This window comes from Phocoena phocoena, chromosome 13 (assembly GCF_963924675.1).
Source record: "Phocoena phocoena chromosome 13, mPhoPho1.1, whole genome shotgun sequence".
NCBI lineage: Eukaryota > Metazoa > Chordata > Mammalia > Artiodactyla > Phocoenidae > Phocoena > Phocoena phocoena.
The window spans coordinates 59,673,867-59,701,294 of record NC_089231.1 but is presented as its reverse complement, the minus strand read 5'-3'; the positions used below and the strand labels follow the sequence as shown (position 1 = coordinate 59,701,294).

General features: G+C 42.2%; 1 protein-coding gene across 1 annotated transcript in view; it reads right to left on the bottom strand.

The window, feature by feature from the left end:
• Nucleotides 1-27,428, bottom strand: part of PTPRM (protein tyrosine phosphatase receptor type M) — a 570,916-nt gene that overhangs the window by 120,814 nt on the left and 422,674 nt on the right. The window contains exons 18-19 of the mRNA XM_065889474.1: nucleotides 24,022-24,033; nucleotides 23,110-23,297 (exon numbers count right to left, since the gene is read on the bottom strand). Coding sequence (XP_065745546.1) covers nucleotides 23,110-23,297; nucleotides 24,022-24,033 — 200 coding nt within the window. The remainder of the gene's footprint in view (nucleotides 1-23,109; nucleotides 23,298-24,021; nucleotides 24,034-27,428) is intronic.

The following is a 27,428-nucleotide window of genomic DNA, read 5'->3' as shown; positions in this document are numbered from 1 at the left end:
CTTTCTCCAGCTCTGCCTGCTACGCGGGGCCTCTGAGTTATGAAGTCTTACACGTACACTGATGTTTCCATTTCACAGTCCTGACACTAGATGATGACCTCAAGAGAGGGCATTACTGCACGGTCATCCTTTCAAAATGCTCCAATTGAGATCATCCTTGACAGATGAGAGCCTTTTCCAGGATACATCATCTTGGAAAAGGGGATTTCATATCCTTCCTAACGAGCTTGTCTATTTAGACATGCTTTCAAAGGAGCAGTTACAAAACCACTTTGGAAAAGAAGTAAATGCACATGGATGGACGTGGAGATGATCATACTAAGGGAAGTAAGTCAGGCAGAGAAAGACAAATATCACATAATATCACTTAATTGTGGAATCTAAAAAAAAAAACAACACAGATGAACTTATTTATAAGACAGAAACAGACTTACAGACCTAGAAATCAACATTATGGTTACCAAAGGGGAAAGGCGGGGGGAGAGATAAATTAGGAGTTTGCGACTAAGATTTACATACTACTATATAAAAAATAGGTAACCAACAAGGACCTACTGTATAGCACAGGGAACATACTCAATATCTTGTAATAACCTACAGTGGAAAAAAATTGGAAAAAGAATATATATATATAAGTGTATATACATATATATGTACATATAACTGAATCACTTTGCTGTACACCTGAAACTAACACACCATTGCAAACCAATTTAAAAAAAAGAAGTAAACAGTGCATGTTATCTACAGAAATACATCTCTGGGTGGAAAAACAGGCAAGAAAAAGAGTGACCACTTCAATACGTAGGAGAGTTTGCGGTTACTCAGGACGTGCCGATGCCAGCATCACTGGCGAGCACACTTCTTACTTCCATACCCATCTACCTGAGGGTTACACTCAGAGTTCATGAGGATGCTGTGGGCCATGGCTCTGTTCTTATCGTCAGCAGCTACACATGACCTTGCACGTACCCAAGAACTTATAAGCAATTACATTTCCACCAAAATGTATAATGTGATCAGGTCTTTCATTTATTTATTTTTTCATTTGCCTCTGCTCTCACTGTCTCCTGCAGCAAATCTCTCAAGCAGAAGTGAAGGTGGAGGCTTAATGACATTATGTATAATTCAGTTTTCTGCAATGGGTCTCCTCACTTTCTGTTCTGCAGAAGCTTAGGACAGCATGGCAGTTTATCAGACTTACAAGGACACTGAAGATATATATTTCAGCTCTACCTTTTTGTCCTATGACTTCTTTCATTAGAACTGTGTCCTCGAGTTAAATTAGCTGCTGTAAAATATTACAAATATTCAGCCTAGAAGACAGCCGATGTTTTTGTTTGTTGCACTGCTCCCCAAATAAGAACTTTTAGGAAGCTCTGACTGCTATATAAATACTATGTTTACAAAGACTCCAGACCTTTCCTTTTCATTAGAGATTGATTTAGGTGGTTTCTTGGATTACACAGCGGGTATGCACTGAGTTGCATATAGGAGGTTGGCCAAAAAAGAACTAAGGAAGGAGTGTGTGCCACCCATTCAGAGCATCATAATGAAACATTACATATTGAGAAAGCAAAATCCTACTGTGCAGACATGCTTATGGTTTTCCATAGTTTTTTTCCCTATCCTACTTTTTTTTCCAATTAATGTGAAGTTACAGGCACAAAAAATATATTGCCTTTTCCACCTAAGTCACTGTTACCTGAAGATTCACTTACTGTGCTAGAGGCAGAAACTATTCTAAAAGTCGTAGCACTTCTGGCGCCTACCTACGATATTCCGTGGACCACTTCCCAGCTCATCACGCCGCAAGAGCTTTAAACACACAAAGCCACACATTCACAACCCCCCGCCCCCGCCACAAAACGGCATGCTTTTAAAAATCCTGGTCACTTTAAGCTTTGCCTTTACCCTGGAGGATTTTACTTAGTTAGATTTGCAAGTTGTATAATTGGAAGACTGACTTTTGAAATACATTTCTTTCTACATATGGAACATCAACAAAATCATTTCGATGTCTCTTTTCCACTGTTCCTTTACTCGATCACACCTATTGCACTTACTGGGAAAAACTATTACAATGGTTAAGTGCGATATGGCATCCCGTGGGTGGCCAGGGCCAAAGGACAAACGCCCTGGCTCTCTTTAGCCTTCCTCTGGCCCCTTGAGTATTACTGGGAGCAAATCTACACTTACATCTGACTCTTAACACCTTCAAATAAAGTGAAAATCGTACACACGGAATGAATAAAACAAGGTCAGTTTACAAGATGAAAGTTCTACATCAACACCATATAGTCATGTAGTCAGTAAACTTAATTTTCAACGTTTTTACCGTTTCTTTATATTTTAGGAAATTGTGACTTGCCACTCATCCCAATGAGTAGAAAGTTGTCAAGCTTTCTGGGTGTCTGACGTCCAGAGGATCCCTGTTCCAACTGCCCGATCTTTCCTACCTCTTCACATCTTAAGGGTCAAAGTGCGGGGGAAATAGTGAGGGAGACCCTGACTCCCTGTTGTGTCCAGAAGGTGCAGCTGTCCGGGTTCAAATCCAGCACCCGTGTGAGCTTTGTGACACGGGTAAAAGATGAACCTCCCTAAGCCTCAGTTTCCTCCTGTCCAGAGTGGGAGGGTGTGGTGAGCCTTAAATCAGATAATGTGTGGAAGGGCTTCGCCCAGTGTGGCCCCTGGCTGATGCTCAGCAAGTGTTAGTTGCTATTTCGACAAGAAGGTTGATTATTCCAAGCTCCACCATGAAGACGCCCGCCACCTGGTTCTAGTAATTTTCAAAACCATGAAATTCTAATGATTGGTTGTCCAACTTGGGCACCACTGGTCTGTGCTGACACATCATCAGACAGTCCTGTAAAAGGCTCCTTGCCCCAGACAACCACCCTGCCTACTAGGGGCTGAGCATAGTGCCGGACAGTGCGGAGACCACACCAAAGAGGAGACGGCCTCGTCCTCCGAGGAGCTACAATCCAGTGTTCACAGTCACAACACAGACAGCAGAGGGTAATGGCGGTATGTAAAGAGAGGGTGAATTACGTGGCGCAGACCCTCACGTTGGGTAAAGGTTTGGAGAAATCAGGTAGGGCTTGACGGGTGGGTGGGGAAGCTTCATGCAGACTGGGCTCCAAGCGCAGGCAAGCGACGCCTGCAACAAAGGCAGAGGCGTGGAAATGAGGGAGGAGATGCTCTGCCCCAAGTGAGGCATCTTTACCACAGAGAAGAGGCTACAAGGAGGCGTGGGCTGAAGCTCGCTAATGGGAGTCACAACCACCCAGTGCTTTAGACACCGGGGGTTCCAAGCACAGAGGAGTGAATAATATTTCAACGTGACACAAGAAATTGAAGCCTGGTGGTGGTCTAATAACTGATTCCATCAGAGATGGTGGCTCAAAGCTCTGGCAGTGATCCAAGAATGGAGGGGCCCAGTTCCAGAACACAGGTAAAAGGTCTATTTCTATATTTATGCATATACATGGATGCACACACAGAATACCATTCCCACAACAGTCCTATGGGGAGACATTAACCCCTTCTTCTAAATGAGGGATTGGAGGTTTTGAGAGGCACCAGAAGGGGGCACCCAGAGCAGAGTGTGCCCTTGCATCAGCAGCACAAGGAGGACGCTGGGACTTTTTTTTTTTTTTTTAAATGGGTGTGTTTTCACTGCTATATTTAAAATAGATAACCAGCAAGGACCTAGTGTATAGCACGGGGAACTCTGCTCAGTATTCGGTAATAACCTAAATGGGAAAAGAATTTGAAAGAGAACAGATACTCGTACATGTATATAACTGAATCACTTTGCTGCATGCCTGAAACTAACACAACATTGTCAATCAACTATACTCCAATATAAAATAAAAATTTAAAAAACGGTGTGTCTTATAGTTAGCAACCAGCACAGCAAAGCTGACTGAGAGAGAGCTGGATGACACGGGGCCTGAACAGACGTAACAGGGGTCTCATTTGAAATGTCTTGAGATGTTTAGACTTTCTGCCCTTATTCATGCCTCATCTAAATGGCCAACAATTCCTTTACTTACCTGCTCTCCTATTTGCTTTTCTGCAAAGGTCCGAACACAGGAGAGTCTCTTGGAGGCATTAAAGTCTTTCCTTTTTCATTATTAGCCTCCTCATAAACCAAACGGACACATCTGAAAGCGGATGCTGTGATTTTTATCATCCATTTAATCATGATTTTAAAATCTAGTCCTAATTTTTAGAGCATCACTTTCTCACAGAACATACCATCGCAGGCTGCAGAAGAAACACATTTTCCACAGTGACTTTGGTTGAAGGAGACTCGTATCTTCCGTAAATTAAGGGGAGACCCCGCTAGTGGTCCTTCAACACAGGATTCCGGAATGGTGTCTGATGTCAATCAAAATCCCAATGAGCTCTGCCTTGATTAATTATGTATGCAGGCTCTTGACAATGACACTGCACGACAGAGAACTCTGACTCCTGCCCATCCTTGCTCAAAGTTTGCTAACTTTGCCCAGCAGTGGTGCACAGGCTTTTCCCTGAAGGCTCTGAATGTCTAACAGTACTTCTGAGGGTCTTTGTGGGAAAAAGTGTTTACAGGTTTAATTATGGAACAAATGCTCAGAGGTAGGTCATTCTGAAAAATGGTCTTCCAAGAGCAATGCCGGCCCAGTTCAAGCACTGATTAAATTATTTGACATAATTGCTAGTTCACGAGAATCGTGACAGCCACTACTCAATTTTTGGGGGAAAACTATTGGGAAGAGTCACATGGGAAAAGCATTGGAAAAGCAATTATGAAGAATCATTTATTTTATGGGAATGCTGATGTCAAATACTGGCATTTTAAAAATCAAAAAAGCAGTAAAGTTACCTGACCAAGGCAGTAATCATGGCTAGAACTCAAACTCATAAATTAAAAATTTTTATTTAGTGCAAAAGAGATCAAATGCCATGTTCTGCAACCCACCCTACGCTCTTTAAAATGGTTAAGAGGTCAGTGGCGTTAATGAGATCTGTGACAGGCTATAAACAAAAAGTTGACAAGAAAATTGGACATCGAGATCCTAAACGAAACATAAACCACTGAAGGCTCTATGAAAGATTTACTCCCCACCAACAAGGCGTGGAGCGGCACGACAATGTGCACCGCCCACCAGCACCGCCCACCAGCACCGCGCACCAGCGCCACCCACCAGCGCCACTCGATGCTCCGGTCAGTGGGAGCCCTGCAGACAGTCAGAACTAACACGCAGAGGGGTTTCAAAAGGGCCAGGGAAAATGGGCAAACGACACGGGGCTTCTCAGCAAAGTACCTTTCTATCAGTTTTAAATTGTTAATCCAGGTCCATTTTCTCCTCTTTCCTGCTCACCAGACTTACAGTACAGGCTGGATTGCTTCTAAATACAGGCAGCCTAGAACTGCACATACAACTTATACAATGACCCACCCAGACCAACTGTCACCACTGTACCTGCTGATTCCCCCCCCAACCTCTGACAACTGAGGAGATGTTTTCACCGGGATGATCTTGTTTAAAAATTAGTGCTTTTACAACCTAAAAGCTCATTAACAGATGAATGGATAAAGAAGGTGTGGTCCATACATACAATGGAATACTACTCAGCCATAAAAAAGAATGAAATAATGCAATTTGCAGCAACATGGATGGACCTAGAGATTATCCTACTAGACGAAGTAAGTCAGAAAGAGAAGGACAAATACCATATGATATCACTTCTATGTGGAATCTAAAATATAACATAAATGAACTTATCCACAAAATATAAATAGACTCACAGACATAGAGAACAGACTTGTGGTTGCCAAGTGGGAGGGGGGAATAGGGGAGGGATGGACTGGGAGTTTGGGATTAGCAGATGCAAACTAGCACATACAGAATGGATAAACAACAGGGTCCTACTGTATAGCTCAGGGAACTATATTCAATATCCTGAGATAAACCATAATGGAAAAGAATATGGAAAAGAACATATATATATATATATATAACTGAATCACTTTGCTGTACAGCAGAAACTAACACAACATTGTAAATCAACTATACTTCCATAAAATAAATGAAAAGAAGAAGGAAACACCAAAAAAATAAATTAGAGCTTTTATACACAGCTCCGAAGGCCCAGCAGTGGAAGGAAGAGAGGAAGGAATGAAGCTGTGATGGGAGATGTGTGTGCTTGGCTCAAGTCCAGGCTGCAGGCAGTGATGAGAGAGAGGAAGAGGGATGGTGAGCCCAGGGAAGCAGGAAAGAAGAGGTGACAAAGCACAGGGAGCGGAACATACTATCCCATTTTCCAAAAGCACTGTGATTCAGAGGGACATCGGGGCTCACGTGAATGATGAAGACCACAGAGATCCACGTACGAAAGGGAAATTAGACAGGGATGCTCAGTCCATCTACATGTACAGCCTGTGTGGAAAGGCGATGAGCAGAACTGGGGGGTCTGCAATCAGAGGGGAGAAACACAAGTGGCTACAGCAGAAGGGATCTCTGGTAATGGGAAGGTGGTGGCCGAGAGTGACGACTGCCATCAGTAACCAATGCCATCAGTAACCAACAGCAAAGGAGGGCAGAGGTCCCACTGCACGGGAAGCACAGCACCATGGTTATTAGCCTGCAACCCTGCAGCCACTGGAACTACATGACGACCAGGTCGAAAACATGGTTTTAGGATGTAAGAAAGATATGTGGTCTTTGGTAGGTGCCTAATTACTCCTGGAGGAGAAAACAAAAAGGGATGGTCTTAAGAACAACAACCAAGATTTACTTATCTTTTTAATCCTAGGGTCTAGCTTTGAGAGTCCTCAGTAACATCTGCTGAATGCATGAATGAGCAAATTAAAGAAATACTACCTTGTAGATGCTACAAATCCCAGGGAATCTTTGTTCTCAGAGAATCTCCTTATCATGAGCTATTTATAGGGGAGGAAAGATATCTGAGAGGAGAAGGTTAAGCAATTAATTTAATTCTAGATTTGAAAATATGCATGCTAACATTTCTATAGTGCCTAGTAAAAGAAAAGAGTGTATAATTTCCAAATTAGCAGACAGAAAAATAAAACGAGACAAAAATTTAACTAATTAAAAATAGGCCAGAAGAGGTGGGGTGGGGGGAAGAAGCATAAGAAAAAGTATAACGAACATAACTCACAAAATAAGGTGGCAGAAATGAATTCAAATAAATCAGTGATCGCAGCAAATTAAAAACGTACTAAGTTGTAAGTAGACTTTAAAGGTAAAAGCTGTAAGACTTTTAAAGGTCAAAGCTGAAATAATAAAATCCATGACATATATACACCAATATGTATAAAATGGATAACTAATAAGAACATGCTGTATAAAAAAATAAAATTCAGAAAAAAATCCAGCTATATGCTATTTACAAGAGACACAACTAAAATAGATTGAAAATATATCCAGGAAAATACTAATTAGAAGGAAACTGGCATAGTTATAGTGAAATTAGACAATATAAACTAACGACAATGATATTAGTGCCTAATGATGAAGTGTTCAATTCACTTAGGAGAGACAATTCTAAACTTATATTTACTTAATAACTTAGCTTCAGAATATACGACTTCTTTTAACCTCTTTCAGTAATAGATCAAACAGACAAAAAGCTAGTAAGTATACAGAAAATTTGAACAGCAAACTTTTTAAAAAGCGTGATCTAAAGAATATACAGAACTTGGCACTCAACATTGTTGTTAAGAATACATAAAATATTTAAGGGCTTCCCTGGTGGCGCAGTGGTTGAGGGTCCGCCTGCCGATGCAGGGGACACGGGTTCGTGCCCCGGTCTGGGAGGATCCCACATGCCGCGGAGCGGCTGGGCCCGTGAGCCATGGCCGCTGAGCCTGCGCGTCCGGAGCCTGTCCTCCGCGACGGGAGAGGCCACAACAGTGAGAGGCCCGCGTAACGCATAAAAAAAAAAAAACAAAAAAAAACAAAAAAAAAATATTTAAGAAAATTGACCATGTGGATGGCTCTAAATAATGTCCACAAATTTCAATGAATTTTCTCCAATCAGCATACATTTAAGTTAGAAATCACTAATAAAAAGACAACCAAAAAAATCTCCCATGCACTGAGAAATAAAACACACACATTCATGCACTCATATGGTCTAAATAATGCATGGGTCAAAGGAGTAACTGTAATGAAAATTTAAAAATACTTAAGGATAAGAGTACTCGACTGTTACTTAGAGGGAAAATTAATACTTAAATAAATGCTTGTACTAGAAAAAACAAAGACTGAAAATTAATGTGTTCAGCATCTTGTTTAAAAATAACAGAACAAACTCAAAGAAAGAAGGAAAAAAGATCAGGAATATCAGAAATTTAAAACATGCAATAGGAAAGATCCACAAGGTCAAAGGTTATCCCTTTGAAACAACTAATAAAACCAACAAAATGTTGGCAAGAATAGTCAAGAAAGAAGAAGGAGAAGAGGCACAAATAAACACTATTAATGATGATAAAGGACAGATAATAAGAAAATATGAACAAATGTATACCCTTGAGTAAAAGATTAGACAAAATTCACAACTTCTATTAAGATATTCACTACAAAATCAACTCAAGAAAAACTAGAAATCCAGAATAGTCTTATAACTACTGAAAAATTCATAACTAAAAATTTTACCATGAGGAGAATGCCAGACCTAGCCAGTTTTGTAGGTGAGTTCTAAAGATAATTTGCAGTAGAAACACAACATTGTAAAGCAATTATACTCCAATTTAAAAAAAAAAGGTCACACCTAAAAAAAAAATAAAGATAACTTGAATCTCACATGGTCTCTTTTAAGGGAACAGACAGAACACAGAATGCTATCTAATTCATTTTAAAAAGCAGATGTATTTTTCATTCTAAAATGAGAAAATAAAAATACAAGAAGGATCATTAAGAGACTAGTAACTCATGGACATAGATGTAAACATCATTAGTGAACAGCCTTCAGCAATATTTAAAACATATCATGACCAAGTTAGGTTTATCTCAGGAATGAAGGGTTGGTCCAAAATTAGAATATTAACTACATTAATTAACCCACCACGCTAACATGTTAAAAAAGAGACATAAAATAATTATTTTGTATAACAATAAATGCTAAAAAAGCATTCTATCAAATTCAATATTTATCTATGGTAAACAGTATTAATAAACCAGAAATGGAAGGGAATATCCTTAAACTAATTATGACTAATTATTAATCATTAAAAGCCTTTTCTCTGAAAATCAGGACCAAGACAATGATGCTTGTCAACCTAAGTTTTATTCAGTGTTGTACTGGAGGTTCTAGTGAGATTTATAAATAAGAAAAAATAAATGTATAAGGATTAAAAAGAAACAAAACTGTCAGTAATGAAAGTTGACATGATTTCTCCATGGAAAACTCCAGAATAATCTGCAGAGAAATGACTGAAATAAAGATTGCTGAGAAATGTTTCTGGACAAAGGAGCAACATACACATATACATACATACACACATACGTATACACACATATACTTATATACCTGTATCTCTATATATTTATACATGTACTCTGTATACTTGCAATAAAAAGAAAATGTAACTTTAAAAGATACTATTACCTTAGCAAATAAGTACACATAACTACAAGATGTACAAGATTTCATGGAGAACATTTTGAAACTCTGCTGAAAAATATAAAAGAAGATCCAAATAAAGATCCAATATTGCCAAGAAGCCAATTTTCCCGAACTTTATAAGTGGATCCCATGCAGTTCCAAACAAAATGTCAGAGTTTTTCACGAAGCTGACTGTATAAAATGTCAGCTTCATGCAATGTCCATTTTTCATGGACAGGGTGATTCTAAAATGATGCCAGCACAAAGCTTAAGGACAGCCAATACATTTTTAAAGAAGGACAAAGCAAGCATAGAAGAGGTCGTACAAGTCAGTAGGAGACATTAACACCCTAGTAAAAAAACAGGCAAAGCATATGAACAGTTCACAAAAGAAAATTTTCACGTGGCTGGTGAACATATAAAGACATGTCCAGTTTCAAATGGAGCAATAATGAGATACTCTTTTTCTACCTATCGAGCTGGCAAAGATGATAAAAAAAAAAAAAGACTAATGCTTATTTGAGTGCTGGTATGTTGAGGTAAGCATTCTCATGGAAAGTGCTAACGGCGTGTGTGAATTGGTTCAATTTTTCTGGAAAGCAAGCTTTCAACACAACAGGTTCATAAAGAAACTTAAGCATCTTATATACTTTGAACCATTAATTCCACCTCTTGAAATCTATCTATGGAAAATAATGGAGGTAAATCCAAAGAATTATTCATAGCAGTGTTCATGGCAAAGACAAACAAGGTATGAAACGATTTATAAAAAGATTCTAATGCATTAAAATATTGGATGGAAACTTACTGAAAACTGAGAGTAGGTTTATGGGTGATTTTTATTGTCTTTTTTTTTTCTTTACACTTTTCTTAAAATTTCAGATTTCTTTCAAAATTTTCTTTTTAAAAAAACACGATAAAATCGGGACTTGGAAACCTTTAAAAACATATTTCGTTACTTTGCATCCTTACAAATGGTTTCCATCATTAAAATAGAGAAAAAAATAAAATCAAGCATTCTCTTTAGGCAGATAAATTATGTTAATTGGATTTATAGTATATTCTCTTCATGTTTCAAGAAGTAAGCTTAAAATACACTTAGTAATCAGCCAAGTAAAATATTTTGGCCATAAAATTGGCAAGGAACTCAAATGCATAATTACCTAAAGCACATAAATACAATACATATAAAAACATATGCTAGACGTTTATAATTACACTGAATGCATTATAATTACTCAGTATCTCTTGTAAATTTCCCTGAAGTACACAGATGAAAAGGCTTTCCACGTGTCCCTAAAGGGCAACAATGGAAGATAAAGGGAGTGAAGAAGTTTTTAAAAATTTCGAAGATGCTGAGTAATAGGTGAAGCCCATTGAGGACATAAAGCTACTTTGCTTTCAGAAGAAATTGGAAAAGTCAGCATGTTCTCTTTCTTTTCAGAGACAGGACAGGTCAAAAAGGCTATGGCCTCTGATTCAATATTATTTTGGTCTGAATAAGACATGTAACAATAATGTGGATTTATATAATATAAAATGTGAAAGAAATTAATTCCAAACTTTTAATCCATGTATTTCCTTATTATTCACGATCCTTACAAACGGGGACAGTGGGGATTAGAGATGGAGTGGAACTCTGATCACAAACACCTTTCAGACACGGTGAGGACTTTATACAAAAATGTACTAATGTCGGGCTTCCCTGGTGGCGCAGTGGTTGAGAGTCCGCCTGCCGATGCAGGGGACACGGGTTCGTGCCCCGGTCCGGGAAGATCCCACATGCCGTGGAGCGGCTGGGCCCGTGAGCCATGGCCGCTGAGCCTGCGCATCCGGAGCCTGTGCTCCTCAACGGGAGAGGCCACAACAGTGGGAGGCCCGCGTACCGCAAAAAAAAAAAAAAAAAAAAGTACTAATGTCACTACTGCACTCTCTCCACTTGGCCTTCCCAGTGTTTTGGAGATGAGGTGGGAGTTAGAAATGAGAGTGGGAAGAGGTTGAAACAGGGAAAAGAGAGGAGGAAAAAAGAGGAAGGGCACATCAGGACAGAAACTCCCTCGTTCAGAAATGCTGAATAAACTCAAAACTGGCAAGAGGGGGCCAGAGAACCACCCGTGGGTCCCAAGTGATGGCCTTCTACACACCAGTGACCGCCAGGCTTCAGTTTTCAGGCAGCTGGTCAGGGCTGCCCACTGGAGAACATTCCATCCATGGAGATACATCACCCAAAAAACATCCCATCCATGGAGAAGCATGAACCAAAAAACATCCCCTCCGTGGAGATGTGTCAACCAAACTGGGAGTCCGACATCACCAAGGTGACGGCTCGACTAATGATACAGAGGCTCTCGGAAGTGCTTGGTTTTTGGAACTGACCCACTTGCTTCAGGGGAGGTGAGTGGTTTGCTCAAGGGTCTGGGGTTAGGGTCTCAGCGAGACTCTTCAGTGACGTGACAGGTCAAAGACTTGGGATTCAGTCTTCTCATGGCCAATCCACCGTCCTTTCTACTTCTCAGCACTGTTCTTTGAAAAAGAATAATTGCCTTTTCAACTGGTTATTTTTTGCATCATTTAGTCGAAGCTGAGACATGTTATCTTGGTCTTGCCTGGAGGTCAGAGATCCAGTTCACAAGGTTGTTACCGTTATGTTGAATCACCTCATTGAAAAAAGATGCACCTTCTTCCAGAATCTCTTCCAGAGAGGATCTCTGAGAAAACCTTCAGCTTCCACACACAACTTGCGTCTACACTTCCTCTTCTCCCTCCCTCTACTGGGTTGGCTGGCAGTCGTGCAGCAATCCAGGGAGACAGCCTATGGGATCTATGCCTCTCAAGAGCAGCAGCTTGATTTTAGCTTATACCTGGTCCTGGTGGGTTTCCGACGAGCCAGGCTGGCTGATATCTGCTGAATAATTTCCCTGCATTTCTTGACAAGGAAAAGCCAGCGCAGGAGCAATGTCGGAGTGACCGCGCTCTTGGAGCTGAGATGCTGAGCAAGGTTAAGGGGCAGCATCTGCTGATGCTGAGATGCTGAAACAAACCAGAGTTGGCGCTGTCAGCGGGGCCCCCGGGGCTGGCTCTGTTCTCTGCCAAAGGACAGAACCCTTCAAAGCAAATAAAACTGCATGGAGTAAAACAATGCTCCTGCCATGAAATCACAAGTCAAATCAGTAAAACCCAAGGTTAACTTCTGTAGGTCTGTGTTTCGTGGTGCTCCATGAAGAAGTTATGTGGTGTAGTGGAAAAGAACGTGGCCTTTGGAGTCAACAGATTATGGAGTAAATCCCACCACTCCAAAGTGGGATGACCTTGGGCAAATGACTTACATTCTGAGTCATTCCCTCATCTGTAAAATGGGTGTGATAACAGTGTAAGAGCATTGTGCTTAGAAATATCTATGTGTCTCTCTCTATCTGTGTGTGTATCTTTGTAGAGTGCTACTACATTAGGGTTAGGGCTAGACCAACGTAGGTCTAACCGTCAACATCATCATCATCATTCTAGGAACCAAGCAGGATTTCATGGAAAATCCACCCCTCAAAACCTTGCTCCCCCTGAAAATACGTCCATGATAACACAAATTACCTTTATGAGCTTTGAATCTGTGTAGGATGACATACAGTTTCTCTCTTGCAATAGTCATGTTTTGAAATGCATTGAAGTCACTAAATATTTCTACATTATTTCTATTAGGGATTAAAAAAGAAATGAAAGCAAATATGGAACAAAAACATTTACCCTAATTTTTTTAAACATATGGTTGGCATTCAGTGAGTAAAAATGATCAGATGGAACCATGCCATTCTTCCCATTTTTAAGTGACGGGTATTGGTAAGGTTCAAGTTGGTCAGCACAGTTTTTCCTGGCTGGACACTGCTAATCCACTTGCTCCTACGTGATGATGTGTACCATTCTGAGTGTGTATTTGTAATAGCTCTATCCACCTTTAACTTCATTTCCCCTTCTAGGGGTGTATGTGTTGAAATACACAGAAATCAATTCAACAAATGTAAAGTAACATATTTAGCAGTGTTTCTCAAATATCTATTGGATAATCCATTAATGTACACTTTACCATATTATCAGCTAATACATTGCCCACGGTATTAGTACTGCCCACTGTGTTATTCTAACGCAGAGCTATGAGACCGTGGACGGCCTGGTGTCTGGTAACATCCATGTTGGGTCTGAAGGGAGCTGGCAGGTGAAGGAGGAGCTGGGAGTCACTCGAGGCAGAAACCACGACGTGGAGCACAGCCCAGAGACACGAGGTGCTGAGGGTGTGAAAGGTGGCAGGAGCTGGGCCTGAGGCACGTGGCGGGAAGCTGCTGTGGCTACAGTGACAGCCTGCAGCAGGCCCAGGGCCGCGTCCCAGAGGACTGAGCGCTCTCTGCTAAGGAGGGGCCTAATTTTGCAAAGAATCCAGAGCAGATGTTTTGGCATCACATGTGATAACATCTGTGTTTCCCAAACAAAACTGGTTGCAGAGTGGAGGGTAGATGTGAAGGGGGAGAGTAAATGTTGAGAGATGAGGTCGGGGAGAGTTACAAGGGGGTGGGCAAGAGATGAGGGCGGCCGGTGGGCTGGGAGAGGAAGGGATGGAATTGGAAACGGTGGGAGGGGGACTTGGGAGGTGCTAGGATAGGACTTGGGAGGTGCTGAGGGGAGGTCGCGGGGAGGGGCAATCCCACTGTGCTGAAGCCAGCTGGACCAGGTCAGCAGGCGGTGACAGTATCCACCTGATACCAGATACACACGAGGTCGGCAGGTGTGGGATACAGGCATCCCGACAGTCCCTTCTGGGCCGGGTCCTGTGACTAATGGCACCCGACACTAAAAGCATGTTAACAAGTGGGGAAAGTGCCTAACTCTTCCCGGGGGAGATAAAGACAGTTCCATTGACCAGCTTCAAAATGGAAACCAGACGGTGAACTAGAACTACTCCAAACAAACTGGAAAAGGTCCACCACCATGAACTAAAATCAGAGGGAGGAATAGAGAGTCGTGGGAAATAACAATTTTTAACTAAATTTTCCGAAGTTTTCTGAGTCCAGGATATTATCAGGAGTGTGGGCAAAAGAAAACTGGATTAAAAAAATCAGCTAGCACATAAGACGTCCTGAAAGCAAGCATGACAAAATGGAGCACGCAACAAATAAAACAGACACTTTTATATTTGTAGTTTAGTGAAAAATCTACCGAGTATTCACAGTAAAAATCAACCGTCTCTGTTGCGTTATTTAAAATATGCAGAGATTTTCATCTACTAAGAAAGTATTCATAAACACATACACTTGATTTTCCCCAAACAGCTTGAAGCAGCCTCAAAATTTCACACAGAAGTTTTTTTTTTATCATTTTCTCATGGACCTGGCTCAGCATCACCGTAATAATTAAAGGAAAAAAAAAATGTCAAAACTTACTTGGCTGCGGCAGCCACTGGAGGCACAGCTGTTGTGATTCCTAATGTATTTGCAGAGCTTGCCAAGGCTCCCCCATGTCCCCATCCTTGGCTTTCAATGGTTTTGTTTTGTTTATTTTGTGTCCTGTGGGACAGAAAATAACCTGCACTGATTGTGGCAATTGATGGACTCAGCTGGTGCCTCAGAATGTGAAGCGGGAACTGAAAAGCACATCTGAAGAGTGTGCCGGCTGGAGGTGAGGGGAAGGGGGTGCCTGCACGCTGGACCACCCACGAGCACGGGCCAGCTCTGTCGGCAATGGTTCCAGCAGGTAAGAACACAAAAGCACCTCTCATTCCACCTGCCTCGGCCTCCGTTTTCAAAACCTAGCCAAGTGGCCGTGGGCACTATTCTTAGAACTTTTCTAGAGGTACCAGCCCACTAGCCCCGCACGGGGAGGGACCAGGCACAGGGCGCCCTTCTCCCCAGCGGCACTGCCGCCCACCTGGGGATGCTGGCCTGTCTTCCCAGCTGAGGGCCTTGCTGTCGAAGGGCATCTCATCAGCAATTAGAACTGCAGGCTCCATGGGGAGGAAGTGGTTTCTCAGGGAGTGGTTTTCTCTATTTAGGTTTCACTGGCTTCCCTGAGGTGGGAGGCAAGTAAATTAAACAAACAAACAAACAAAACAAAACCAAAATGAGACTCACATTTGGAGGGCAAGTGAGACTTTTTTTTGCTAAGACAATTCCTTCTTAGCTCACCACACTTTGTCAAATATAGACAGAGCCATCAAATATGACACTGTGCCTTACACTGAACAAAATCAGCTGTTTTACTTAGAAAACGGGAAGGGTGAGAGGGGAAAATATACAATCCATACATTTTTTTTGGTCTGTTTTTGTTTTTGTTTTGCGGTACGTGGGCCTCTCACCGTTGTGGCCTCTCCCGTTGCAGAGCACAGGCTCCGGACGCGCAGGCCCAGTGGCCATGGCTCACGGGCCCAGCCGCTCCGCGGCATATGGGATCCTCCCGGACCGGGGCACGAATCCGTGTCCCCTGCATCGGCAGGCGGACTCTCAACCACTGCGCCACCAGGGAAGCCCCTACAATCCACACATTTTAAAAAGATCTACAAGGAGCTACTAGGAGTTAGACATATTTAAAAAACTCCAGGTTCCTTGGAAAAACGCATAGGTTGTACTTAAGCCTGAAGATCTTGGCATAAAGCCTCCAATTCCCCAATTTAAACTGAGCAAAAAACCAGTCTCCATGTTCAATTATAAAATTAATCATCCGTGTTTGTACCCTAGAGAAACACACAGGATAAAAGTAGGTGGGGTCAGGATAATGCTTTTCTAAATAAGTTTAGACATATATGCACACACACACATAGTTGTTTGAGAAGTAGCTGCCACGAGTTACTTAGGTTTATACATTTCAGATCTAGTAACTGGAAAATAAATTTTTGTGCTCCAGAGCAATATTAATTATTAGCTAATAAAAGAGTACCATCAGTGTTTTTCAGGAGGTCCTATGTGGGAGTAGTTTTAAATTGCTGTCCTTCCTTTATCTTAATTTTACAACGATAGCAACATACATTCTTTCAGAACTGCACAACTATTTTCCTACTTCAGGTTAATGTTTTTCTGCTTGGATCCCAGAAGAAAATTAGATCAGTTCAAAAATCCAGGACCAAAGAAGACCTTCTGGGGACGACAGAGGGGCAGGAATTCATTCTCCAACCGTGCAGGGTCACCCCTGAGGCTGGGACCCCCTCCGTCTCACTCAGGTAGCAGGGAGCAGCTCCCACATCTAGGGCAGGGCCTGCTGGCTCAGGACAGAGCTGGAGAATCTTCCTTTTCACTCCAGGTGATAAAGGCCCAGGAGTCTGTTGGGGCGGCCGCTCAGGCCTCCACTGCTTCCTGAGTGCAGCTGGTCTCCTTTCTCCACTTCTGGTAAACCCACGGATCTCCTCCAAGCGCTTAGCACAGACTGATCTTTGCTTTTTGGAAGAAAGAACCAGCTCCTCTTTTGTAGCAACGTAAACAAACTTGCCCTTTCCACTGGGTCTTTCTCCTGAGATCCCCAAACCAGTCTGTTGACAGCATGCCATTTTCTGTTCAATTCAGCCTGTTTACTTTTTTACTGTGATTCATGTCTGAGTTTCTTTTGAATCAAATTATTGCACTTCCCTGGTGAGAGATGCCATATGATGATCTTGTTAGAACAAAAACCAAAAACAAACAAAATCTTCTGCACTCAGTGCTGCTCTGTCTTATCCCCAGCATGTTTTCCCTCTGCTTTGGACACACTTCAGTCGGCTACTTGAGCGGTAATGAACCCTTCCAGGGTTAAGGCCAGTTTTCAGACATCTCCGTCTTGGAAAAGATAAAGACGAATTTGTTGAAACAGTGTCAACAGAGAAAAAGTCACTATTTCAAAAGTATTTTACAGTCTAAGTGGCTGGTGTTTCCCAAAGTACATGGATTGAAGAAAACCGACTGATTGGTCAGGTTTTGGTCGCTGAGTCATGGCGGCAACCTGAGGCTTTCTTGATGGTTTCCCCCAAGAAATGCTTCCGAATTGAAGTAATTCATCGCTTCAACAAATCTGGAAGCCAAGCACTGCACTGCATTTTTTTGCATGGGGAGAAAGGGATGTAGTTCATACTACTCTTTTCCAGTAAATACATTTTCCATCTCCCCTTTACTTTTTGGGTGTGGATTATTATCTTTCAAGCAGTTCCTGTGTGCCATGTAAAACAGCATTTAAAAATTAAGCTGTTTGTGTGAACAGATCTCCCTCCAGGTACAGGAATGAGATGCATGCGTTACCTGAATTATTCTTCTCTTCCCACGGCGGCCAGAGTGATGTACAAGCTTCTGGGTGGGACACACATGGCCCTTCACGACAGCGCCCTGACTGCCCACGTTCTCTTGCTTCCGCATCTACCTGGAATCCCACTCTTTTGCCTTCTCCTGGCCAACTCCAACACATCCTTCAAGGAAAAAGTCATCCTTGCCCAGACTTGCAACCCCAGCCTTCAAAGTACTAACGCAAATCTCTCTTGTGAGGTTTCATAAGAGGTGCTACACCCACCCCATGACTGCTTCCTCCTGCAGAGGGAGACTCCTGAGGGCAGGGCACTCGGTGTCCTCCGTGTCCCCAGCACCCAGACGTGTCACATTCACCCCATGTGCTTGGTATTCTCCAGTGAACTAACAAGCGCAGCTTAAGGTAAGCTTTTCCCCAAATCCGACCTTGCAAAGACACTCATAGAACCATTGTTTAAAAGATAGTATTCTGTGGTCTGTAGCTACACCATCCCTTAGGACTCTTCTAACCTAGATATGAAAATACTGTTTCAACAATAAAAGTTGACAGCATATACTTTTTTTTTTTTTTTTTTTTTTTGCGGTATGCGGGCCTCTCACTGTTGTGGCCTCTCCCATTGTGGAGCACAGGCTCCGGACACACAGTCTCAGCGGCCATGGCCCACGGGCCCAGCCCCTCCGCGGCATGTGGGATCTTCCCGGACCGTGGCACGAACCCGCGTCCCCTGCTTCGGCAGGCGGACTCTCAACCACTGCGCCACCAGGGAAGCCCAACAGCATATACTTTTAAATATTAACTGAGTTTCATATATGCAGTGAGTAGTTTTTAGTATAAGTATGTCCTATGCAGTATTTGGGACATACTTATATTAAAGAATTATTCTGTTTATCTGAAGTTCAGGTTTAACTGAGCAAACTGTATTTTATCTGTTAAACTGTAAGAAAGAAAAAAGAGTAAGTTACCGGGATGTAATATTCAGCACAGGGAATACAGTCAATAATATCTAATAACTTTGACGGGTAATCTATAAAAATATCAAATCACCATGTCATACACCTGAAACCAATATAGTATTGTAAGTCAACTATACGCCAATATTTTAAAAAAGAAAAAATATTTAACTTATTTTCTCAGTTCTCAAACTCTTTGTCCACAGAGTCAAACCTACCTATATATTTAAGTTACTTTTGAATGGCAAGTTTTGATGATACATGGTAAGTGAACTATCTATCCAGAGTGTGAACACAGGAGAGGTACTGAAATTGTAATTGACACAGTTTCCCTGTAAAGACCACGGGGTGAATGCCCTGTCTTGGATCCTATTATAAATTAGTCCTTTCCTCTTTTATTAGCTAAAGCTGCCACTGAATATCAGATTCAGTTCTAGTACTTATGATGCATTAAATGAGTCAAGCCTCACAATACTCTTATGAGGTTGATACTACAGTTATCCCATTTTACAGATGGAGAAACTGAGGCCCAGGAGGTTAGACAGCTTGGTCCAGGCTGAGCTGGAATATCCACAGTCTGGTACTAGAGCCTCTTTCCAAACCACGGCCTCTTACCATCTGATCCTTGAGCTTCACACGACACCAGGCAGCCACACACTCCTGACTTCTGGTGTGGGTTTGAGGGAACGTTGCAGACTTCACAGCAAGATTCAAAGAGGTGCGTTTGGTTAGAGTTCTAAAAGTCAGACTGGGCTTTAAAACATAACTGCTTAAGGATGTTTCCAGATTCACACTGGAATAAAAATCCCCTGGGATTTTTCTCTAAAGTAAGTCGAGCAGGATAACGGCAGCTGGGGTTTGCCACTGCCCCATTAATCCCCATAAACTTGGCTGTGCCTCCAGGGAAGATGAGGGCATGTAATACAGCCATGTGCAGGCAAGGATGGCGAGGGAGAGGGGGGACTTCGGGATGTAGGTGAGAGACTGAGCAGGTGTTCCCCTCTCCCTGCGGCCACTCTATAGATTTACCCTTGTGCCAGCATCACTCCTCATGTCCCGTTTACTCTGTCCCACCACGGTCCTCCCACCCACATCCGCACCCTGTCCCCGGCGGGGGGGCTACTTAATAACCTGAAAATTACTGAGTGCTAGGATTATTCCTAACAGAACTTTCCATCTCATACTTCTCCCAATAGCACGTTCCTATTTGTTCCCACTTTCCTCTCCAGTATTTGCTCTTTTTTCTTTTTTTCCCTTCCTTCTTTTAAAGAAAGCTGATAATGATTTTGGCATTGAAAAGTTTTTACTCCCCCCCTTCTCAGTTTTATTGAGATATAACTGACACATAACATTGTGTAACTTTAGGGTGTATAATGTGATCATTGGATACCTGTACATGTTAGTTTTAAACAGTTGTCTCTGGGGTGTGGAGAAAAGGAAGTCCTCCTACACTGTTGGTGTAAATGTTAAGTTGGTGCAGCCACTATGGAAAACAGTATAAAGATTCCTCAAAAAACTAAAAACAGAGTTGCCACATGATCCAGCAATCCAACTCCTGGGCATATATCCAGACAAAACTATAATTCGAAAAGATACATGCACCCCTATGTTCATAGCAGCATTATTTACAATAGCTAAGACATGGAAACAACCTAAATGCCCATCGACAGATGAATGGATAAAGATGTGGTACATATATACAATGGAATATTACTCAGCCATAAAAAAAATGAAATAATGCTATTTGCAGAACATGGATGCAACTAGAGATTATCATACTAAGTGAAGTAAGTCAGGTAGAGAAAGACAAATACCATACGATACCACTTATATGTGGAATCTAAAATATGACATAAATGAACGTATCTATGAAACAGAAACAGACTCACAGATATAGAGAACAGACTTGTGGTTGCCAAGGGGGAAGAGAGATGGGGGAGTGAAGGAATGGGAGTTTGGGATTAGCAGAGGCAAACTGTTATATATAGAATGGATAAACAACAAGGTCCTACTGTATAGCACAGGGAACTATATTCAATATCCTGTGATAAACCATAATAGAAACGAATATGAAAAAATATGAATATATATGTATAACTGAATCACTTTGCTGTACAGCAGAAATTAACACAACACTGTAAATCAACTATACTTCAATAAAATAAATTAAAAAAAGAAACAGTCTTCTCTGATCCACTGAATAGCTAGTATGGGAAAAAGAGTTTTTTGAACTGTAACTAATACAACATTTTTTTTTTTTTTTTTGCAGTACACGGACCTCTCACTGTTGTGGCCTCTCCCGTTGCGGAGCACAGGCTCCAGACACGCAGGCTCAGCGGCCATGGCTCACGGGCCCAGCCGCTCCGTGGGACGTGGGATCTTCCCGGACCGGGGCACGAACCCGTGTCCCCTGCATTGGCAGGCGGACCCTCAACCACTGCGCCACCAGGGAAGCCCTAATACAACATTTTATTGCCGAGTATAACAACTCAATCATCAATTATAACACACTTCAGATGAGTATACACTGTTTCAGTTTGCACTTATAAATCATATTTCTTCAGGAGATGTGAACCGGAACTGATTTTCTGCATACTTTCAAATACGCATCATCTATGGTGTGTTATTAGAAGTCCTAAGGTAGGTATTTTAAAATAGTCCATGAAAAATCGGACTCAGGTTATTTTACGAATTGTTATTTGAGCCTATACCTAATCTCTTTGACTTGAACATGTTTGATAAACATTAGAGCACTATCTGTATTCAGAAGATTGGACAGAACTACAGACATCACCTCTATTCATTAGGCTGCTATTTTCTCAATAATCTAATTTTGTCTTTCATAAGATATTAATGCTTTTGGAAGTCTTGCTCTTAATCCTATTCATTCCTAAGCCAGCCTTTAAAAGTGCAGGAGGAAATATGTAAAGGCGGTCAGTTTCACTGAATTATGAATCAAATCACTAAAGGCAAACCTAAGAATTTCAGGATGGCTAAAATGCAGAACTTCATTTGGAAATGTTTTCTGGACTTAAATCAAACCTTTGGGCCCTGGTTTGTGATTGTTTTCTTGGCTTTGCAGTCTTCTGAACTGCGGTCATTGGTAATATGTGAGGACACACGTGTCAGCAGAGCGAAGTGTGTCTGTGTATTTGCCTGCGTTGAACAAAGACCTGGCCTTCAAAGGAGCAGAGCAGTGGTGGGGCTCCGACTGCTGTAACGAGCCTTGGACAATTAAGCTAAACCCAAGATAAGGTAGCATCTGGGGCATAAAACTGAGGCATCATGAGGGCCCCCCAAGAGGAGAAAGAAGCAGAGTTTGAACGTCGAAGGATAGGGGGTGGTAGAAACTGATTTTAAAAATACTCTAATCCCAGACAAGATGTTTTCCAACTAGGAGCTAGTCAGGTAGATGCAGTACCAGCAACACGTTCTTAGATTTAAAAAGCCATGTGGCTTTCTAATCCTATTTTTACTGTAAGCATGCTGCTACTTTATCTTCACCAATGATTGTGAACTAATTTTACTTAATAAGGTAACAGAGAAATCCAAGCCCCTTCCTTCTCCCCCTTCACCACACATACACATACACACACACACACACACACACACACACACACACTCAGTGAAGGTATGCTCTTTTGAAGCAGACTCTTCAAATAAATTAATTCTCTTCAGTTTGGGAAAGACTTTCCAACAGAATTAGGCTGAGGACAGAGGCTGTGAAAGGGGTGAGTCCTACATTTATATATGGTGCCAGATTATATATCGCTGTTCCTGAAGGCCCCCAAGGGGGGGCCTGGATCCCAGGACAGCGACCTGCTCCCTGGGCTGGCGGGACGGTGACAGCTGTCACTGCCGTGACACTAGCCGGTCCCTCTACTGCCATCTCATCTCCATGCAAGACATTGCTGGTTGGTCTACAACTGTTCTAGGTGGACAGCTTCTTCCAGAGATAACCCTCAAAATTATTGGGATTTAACATCAGACTTTATTATAGGAAAAGCCAGGAAAGGTGGTGAGGAATGGGGAAGAGAGCCTGGCAGGCCTCTGTTTTCATGGCGTATTTATGCAGAATAAAGAAAAAGGTGAAGAAGTATTTCTCCTCTTTTCATTTAAGGTAGGACATCCCCCCGGTGGTTAAGTCTCACCGCTGGATGGAAATGGATCCAGGGATGAAACAGCTGTTCCCTTCCTGGCGGCCTCGTGGGCCCCACCGGCTAGGGGAGATGTCGCACAGCCCCCGGGCGCCGCGCCCAGGCGGGCGGAGGGGGAGCCCAGGTGCGGGGTGCGTGCTCACCTCGTACTCCTCCTTGAAGCCGTAGCCCTCCGCGCACTTCATCTGCGTGATGTGCTGAAGCAGGTCGGCCACCCGGATGGCAGGGTGCAGCTGCCCCGTCTGGTAGGGCACGTCGGCCGGCTCGCGCTTCTTGTACGTGTGGGGCTGCACCAAGCTGCTGGTGTCACTGGCCATCGTGTGCGTCTCGTCTGGGAAAAGAAGGCCGTGGAAAAAATGAGGGGAACCAGCAGCTACAACGGGGTCACCGAGAATCTAAGAAGAGGCTGCTGACATCCCCTCAACCTACGGCTGCCACGATCCCCGTGATGGCTCAGCAAAAAAGAAAAGTTAAGTGTCTAGAGATTTCAGTGGGGTTGGCAATACTAGTAGGGATGCGGCAGGAATCTTTGTTTTTACAAAGCAGTCCAAACGATCTCTTGCTTTCCCAAAGCTAGTTGGTAAGAATCCTTTAGCCTTCGGGGGCTAAAGTTCATCGAAGTTTCAGTCTGAAACTTCATCAAGGCCTGGTGCAAAACCAGTCTTGTGTTCTTCCGAAGATTTGTGAACTCATTTGTATGACGATGGAAATCAACTCTGTATGAATGTTCTGTGAGCAAAGAAAAAGTGCACAAGATGGGTTGGCTTACAAAGCTAGCAATGAAAACGTGGACATGATACATGAGATCCAAGATAACTGGGGGGGCGGGAGGGGGAGAGAAAGGAACCTGGTTGGATAAGTCACTTCGCATGCTCCAGGATCAGAAAGCTGGACAGGATACGGTGAGCCAACACAGCACTCATGGGATGATCTACAGGAGCTAACATGCAGGCCAACGCACAGCAGAACCAGCTGGCTTTGTTCTACAGAGAAGACAGCCCCCCGCCCATTCCCTCCACACCTTCTCCATGGGGCGGGCGCATGGGGGAACTTACCATTTATAGGCACTTTTAAGAAGATACATATCAGGAGAAAAGAGGAGGAGAAAAAGGAAACAGGGCATAAGCAATAGTACTGCGTGAATAAGTACAGGTAGTTTTTATTTTGTGTTTTAATTTTACAGTTAAGTTTTCTATTCATAGGTGGTCAGAGGGCAGAGCCTCATTTCTCCCATCACCTTAGGATGGAGGTGTTTAATTTAAGCATTCAATAAGAAAAGGAGGTTAAAATAGTATCATAATTGCTTTTCATCCCCCATGAACCAAGCAATGACTAAATAAGTCTTAGTTGTACTCCATACATTTTCTCACTTAAATTTCTTGAACAAGTCAACCAAATTGTATTACAGAATTAATGTCAGAATTTGGTCAAATAAGCCTAAAGAGGCTATATTTTAATGGAAGACTCCTAGTAAATTAGATTAATGAACTGCAGAAATTGTAGCTATTAAAAAATGTCTTATGCAGGAAGGCGCTATTAGGTTAAGAGTTCCACATTGTACAGGTTAACTCATTATAATGCTGAATCCCCTCAGCCACTTTACAACTGAGGGTCTGTCTCATCAAAATATAATGAGAAAGTCACTTAAAATGAGAACATTAAATCAAAATTGATTTCAGGCATAAAGAGTGAAAACATATAAGAAAAGATGAGTTCAATTAAAAAAATGACCAGATTGTTTATCAATAGGGAACTCAGCTATGGGTTTTTGTTTGTTTGTTTAAACTGAGAAGCTCAGCTCCGAAGGAAATTTAGTTCAAGGGCGCTTGGCGAGCTGGGCCTGGCTTTGAATCCTCGCTCCTATCTGCATTGCAAAGCACCTGGGATGCATGGTATGAAGGGTGGCACACAGGTGTGTGGCTATGTGCTGCTGCTGAAATGGTACCTGGATCACTACAAGGTGGCTAAAGACACAAAGACAAAATAAAAACGGTGGTAAGTTGACTTTATGATTTCTTTTTTCATTTGGATTTGCTTTGAAATTTAGAAATTCATATGTTCCCATCTACTAGAACAGTTGCAAATAAACCGGGACATTTTCACATCGGATCTGCTTGTTGGCAACTGCCAAGCTCACGATGTAGGGGAGGCTCCCTCCTGAAGCCCTGAAGCCCTGGAGCTTTCAGCTGCTCCAGCAGGAAGTTCTGCTCTTTGTACTCAAGTACATGGAACATGAATTAGTTTCCCCTCTGTGCCTCTCGTTCTCTCAGTTTTGCACCTTTTGGGATGAACGTAATTAAATGCCCTCCACTGTGGACTGACCTTCTACGCCTCCCCAGATGAATCATGTGGGTCTTCCATGTGGATCCACCGGCAACCTCACAGCGCTCTGATCCCAGGGCGAGGCATTCTTGGAAGTTTTAAGTCCACAGAGCAGTCACCACTGTCACCACTGTATGTATCACCCCCCACTGCACTACGATATCTTGACCTCATTATTATGTGGACACGTCTTAAAGCATTTAAACACTACCAGATCATCTAAGAAAAGAACACTATTACTGAGAACATAGCTGCCGACGAGGAAACTGAAGGTTTCTGGTGTGATATCTGTTTCGAAATTGGGTCACCTAAACTAGCAGAAAATCTTGATTCCACCAAAATTAGTGATTCATCAGTTTCCTCTGACTTCTTCAAAAGGAACGATTACTGATAAAATACATCATTTGTCACTAACTTCCTATATTTGTTAAAAATTACCCACCCACAATTTTTAATTAAAAATTATGGCTAAGAGGAAATCAGAAATAAAGCTACTCACTAAAAGTTCCGATGGTTTTCTAAGAACTGAGAATTCATTCTACCTACATTCTTTAACAAATTGTCTCGAATTTTCAATGAACCAGCTGAAAAATCTTGAATTGAAATGGATGCTGCTTTTGAGGTAGGCGATGGTCCTACCTCGCTATCCATCTATCTAGCTATATATATTTTTTTTTTTGCAAGAAAATGATATAAAGGCATGCTAAAGCTTTACACATTAGGGCTGGGCACCTTAGCCTGTGAGAATAAAAGGCACTCGAGGATTTAATTGTGCTAAGCTGTGAGTCACAACAAAACACGTCTTCCTGTCTTAGTGTAAATTAAAACAGCACTATTCCCCAAAAGTGCCAGGGTAGATGTACAGCATATCTTCATTGCATGGTTTCAAGTGATAACCTATGTAACATATGGACTCACCTTCGCACCGAGTGACGTGGAAGGGACAGTCCCCAAGCACCGCCATTTGTCACATTGGCATGTTGGTACCAGCTCAACACGGTAACAGTTATTTGTTGATCTGGCTGACTTATTTTTCACAATGTGCATCATTTTTGCTATCTGAATTGTCTGTTCAAGTGACTCTCTCTCTGTAGAGAAGCCTAACCAACTTTAAAAGACGTCATTAGTGTTCGTAATAACAAAGCCCCAACTTTAAAAGATAGTATTTGTTTAATAAGCTTATCTAAATCCTGCTGTGAAATCTGAACATTTTCTTCCCTCTGACAATGCACATCTCAGCCCTCCCCACTCATAGCTCCCCCAAGGTCAGAACACCTACTAGAGGAATTGCAGAATGAATGCCAGGCACACAAAGAAGTCGCAAATTTCCCATCCAGAGATTCTGCAAATGTCATCTGCATTTAGATTGCACTGTTCAGGCACCTAAGATTAGCCTGTGCCCCTCACTTATGAAAAGGATAAAAATGCAGCTTTCTTTCCCTTACGGTCAGGATTAAAAGGTGGCAGCTTTAGTGGGGTTTGTTTATTAGTCCTCAAAATGACGCAAATTCAAAACGTCTGCTTTAGGTCCATTCTTCAACTTCTGTCTGAGTTCATTTTTTCCTCAAGCAACAAACTTGCTTAATCAAGCCCAGAAAACACCATAAGGGGGAAAAAAAACCCAACACCCTCTACATAAAAATCATAACAACTTAAGAGAAAAGAGAAGCACAGGGGGAAAAATTATGTTGCCAAGATATAAACCCTTGTAAAGAGAGTTAGGAAGCAGGACTGGCACAGCTGAGGATGGAGCTCTGGCTACGAGGGATGGTTATACACCTTGAAGTCATCTGTGTTGTGCTCCTTTTCTGTAAGGTTAGTAGTACTGATAGAGAGAGAACATAGCCGGGTACGCTCGGGCTACGGTCTCAAAGGCAACAGCAGCTCATGCTTGTTTGGTTCTATCACGGCCAGGTAATGCCATTTCTCCTCACCCTTCTTAAATCTGGACAAATGGGATTTTTTTCTTTAAGCCCCCGCTGGGAATATTTCCTACTTTCATTGCATTCTGTCCCACGGGGGCTAACATTTTATTTCATTTCCGGTGACATCCGACACATAATAAACCATGTGATTATAAAGTGTCAGCTTGTCGTTTTGCTGTTGAGAACAGCGGCTCCTTTGAAATTCCACTGTGTGA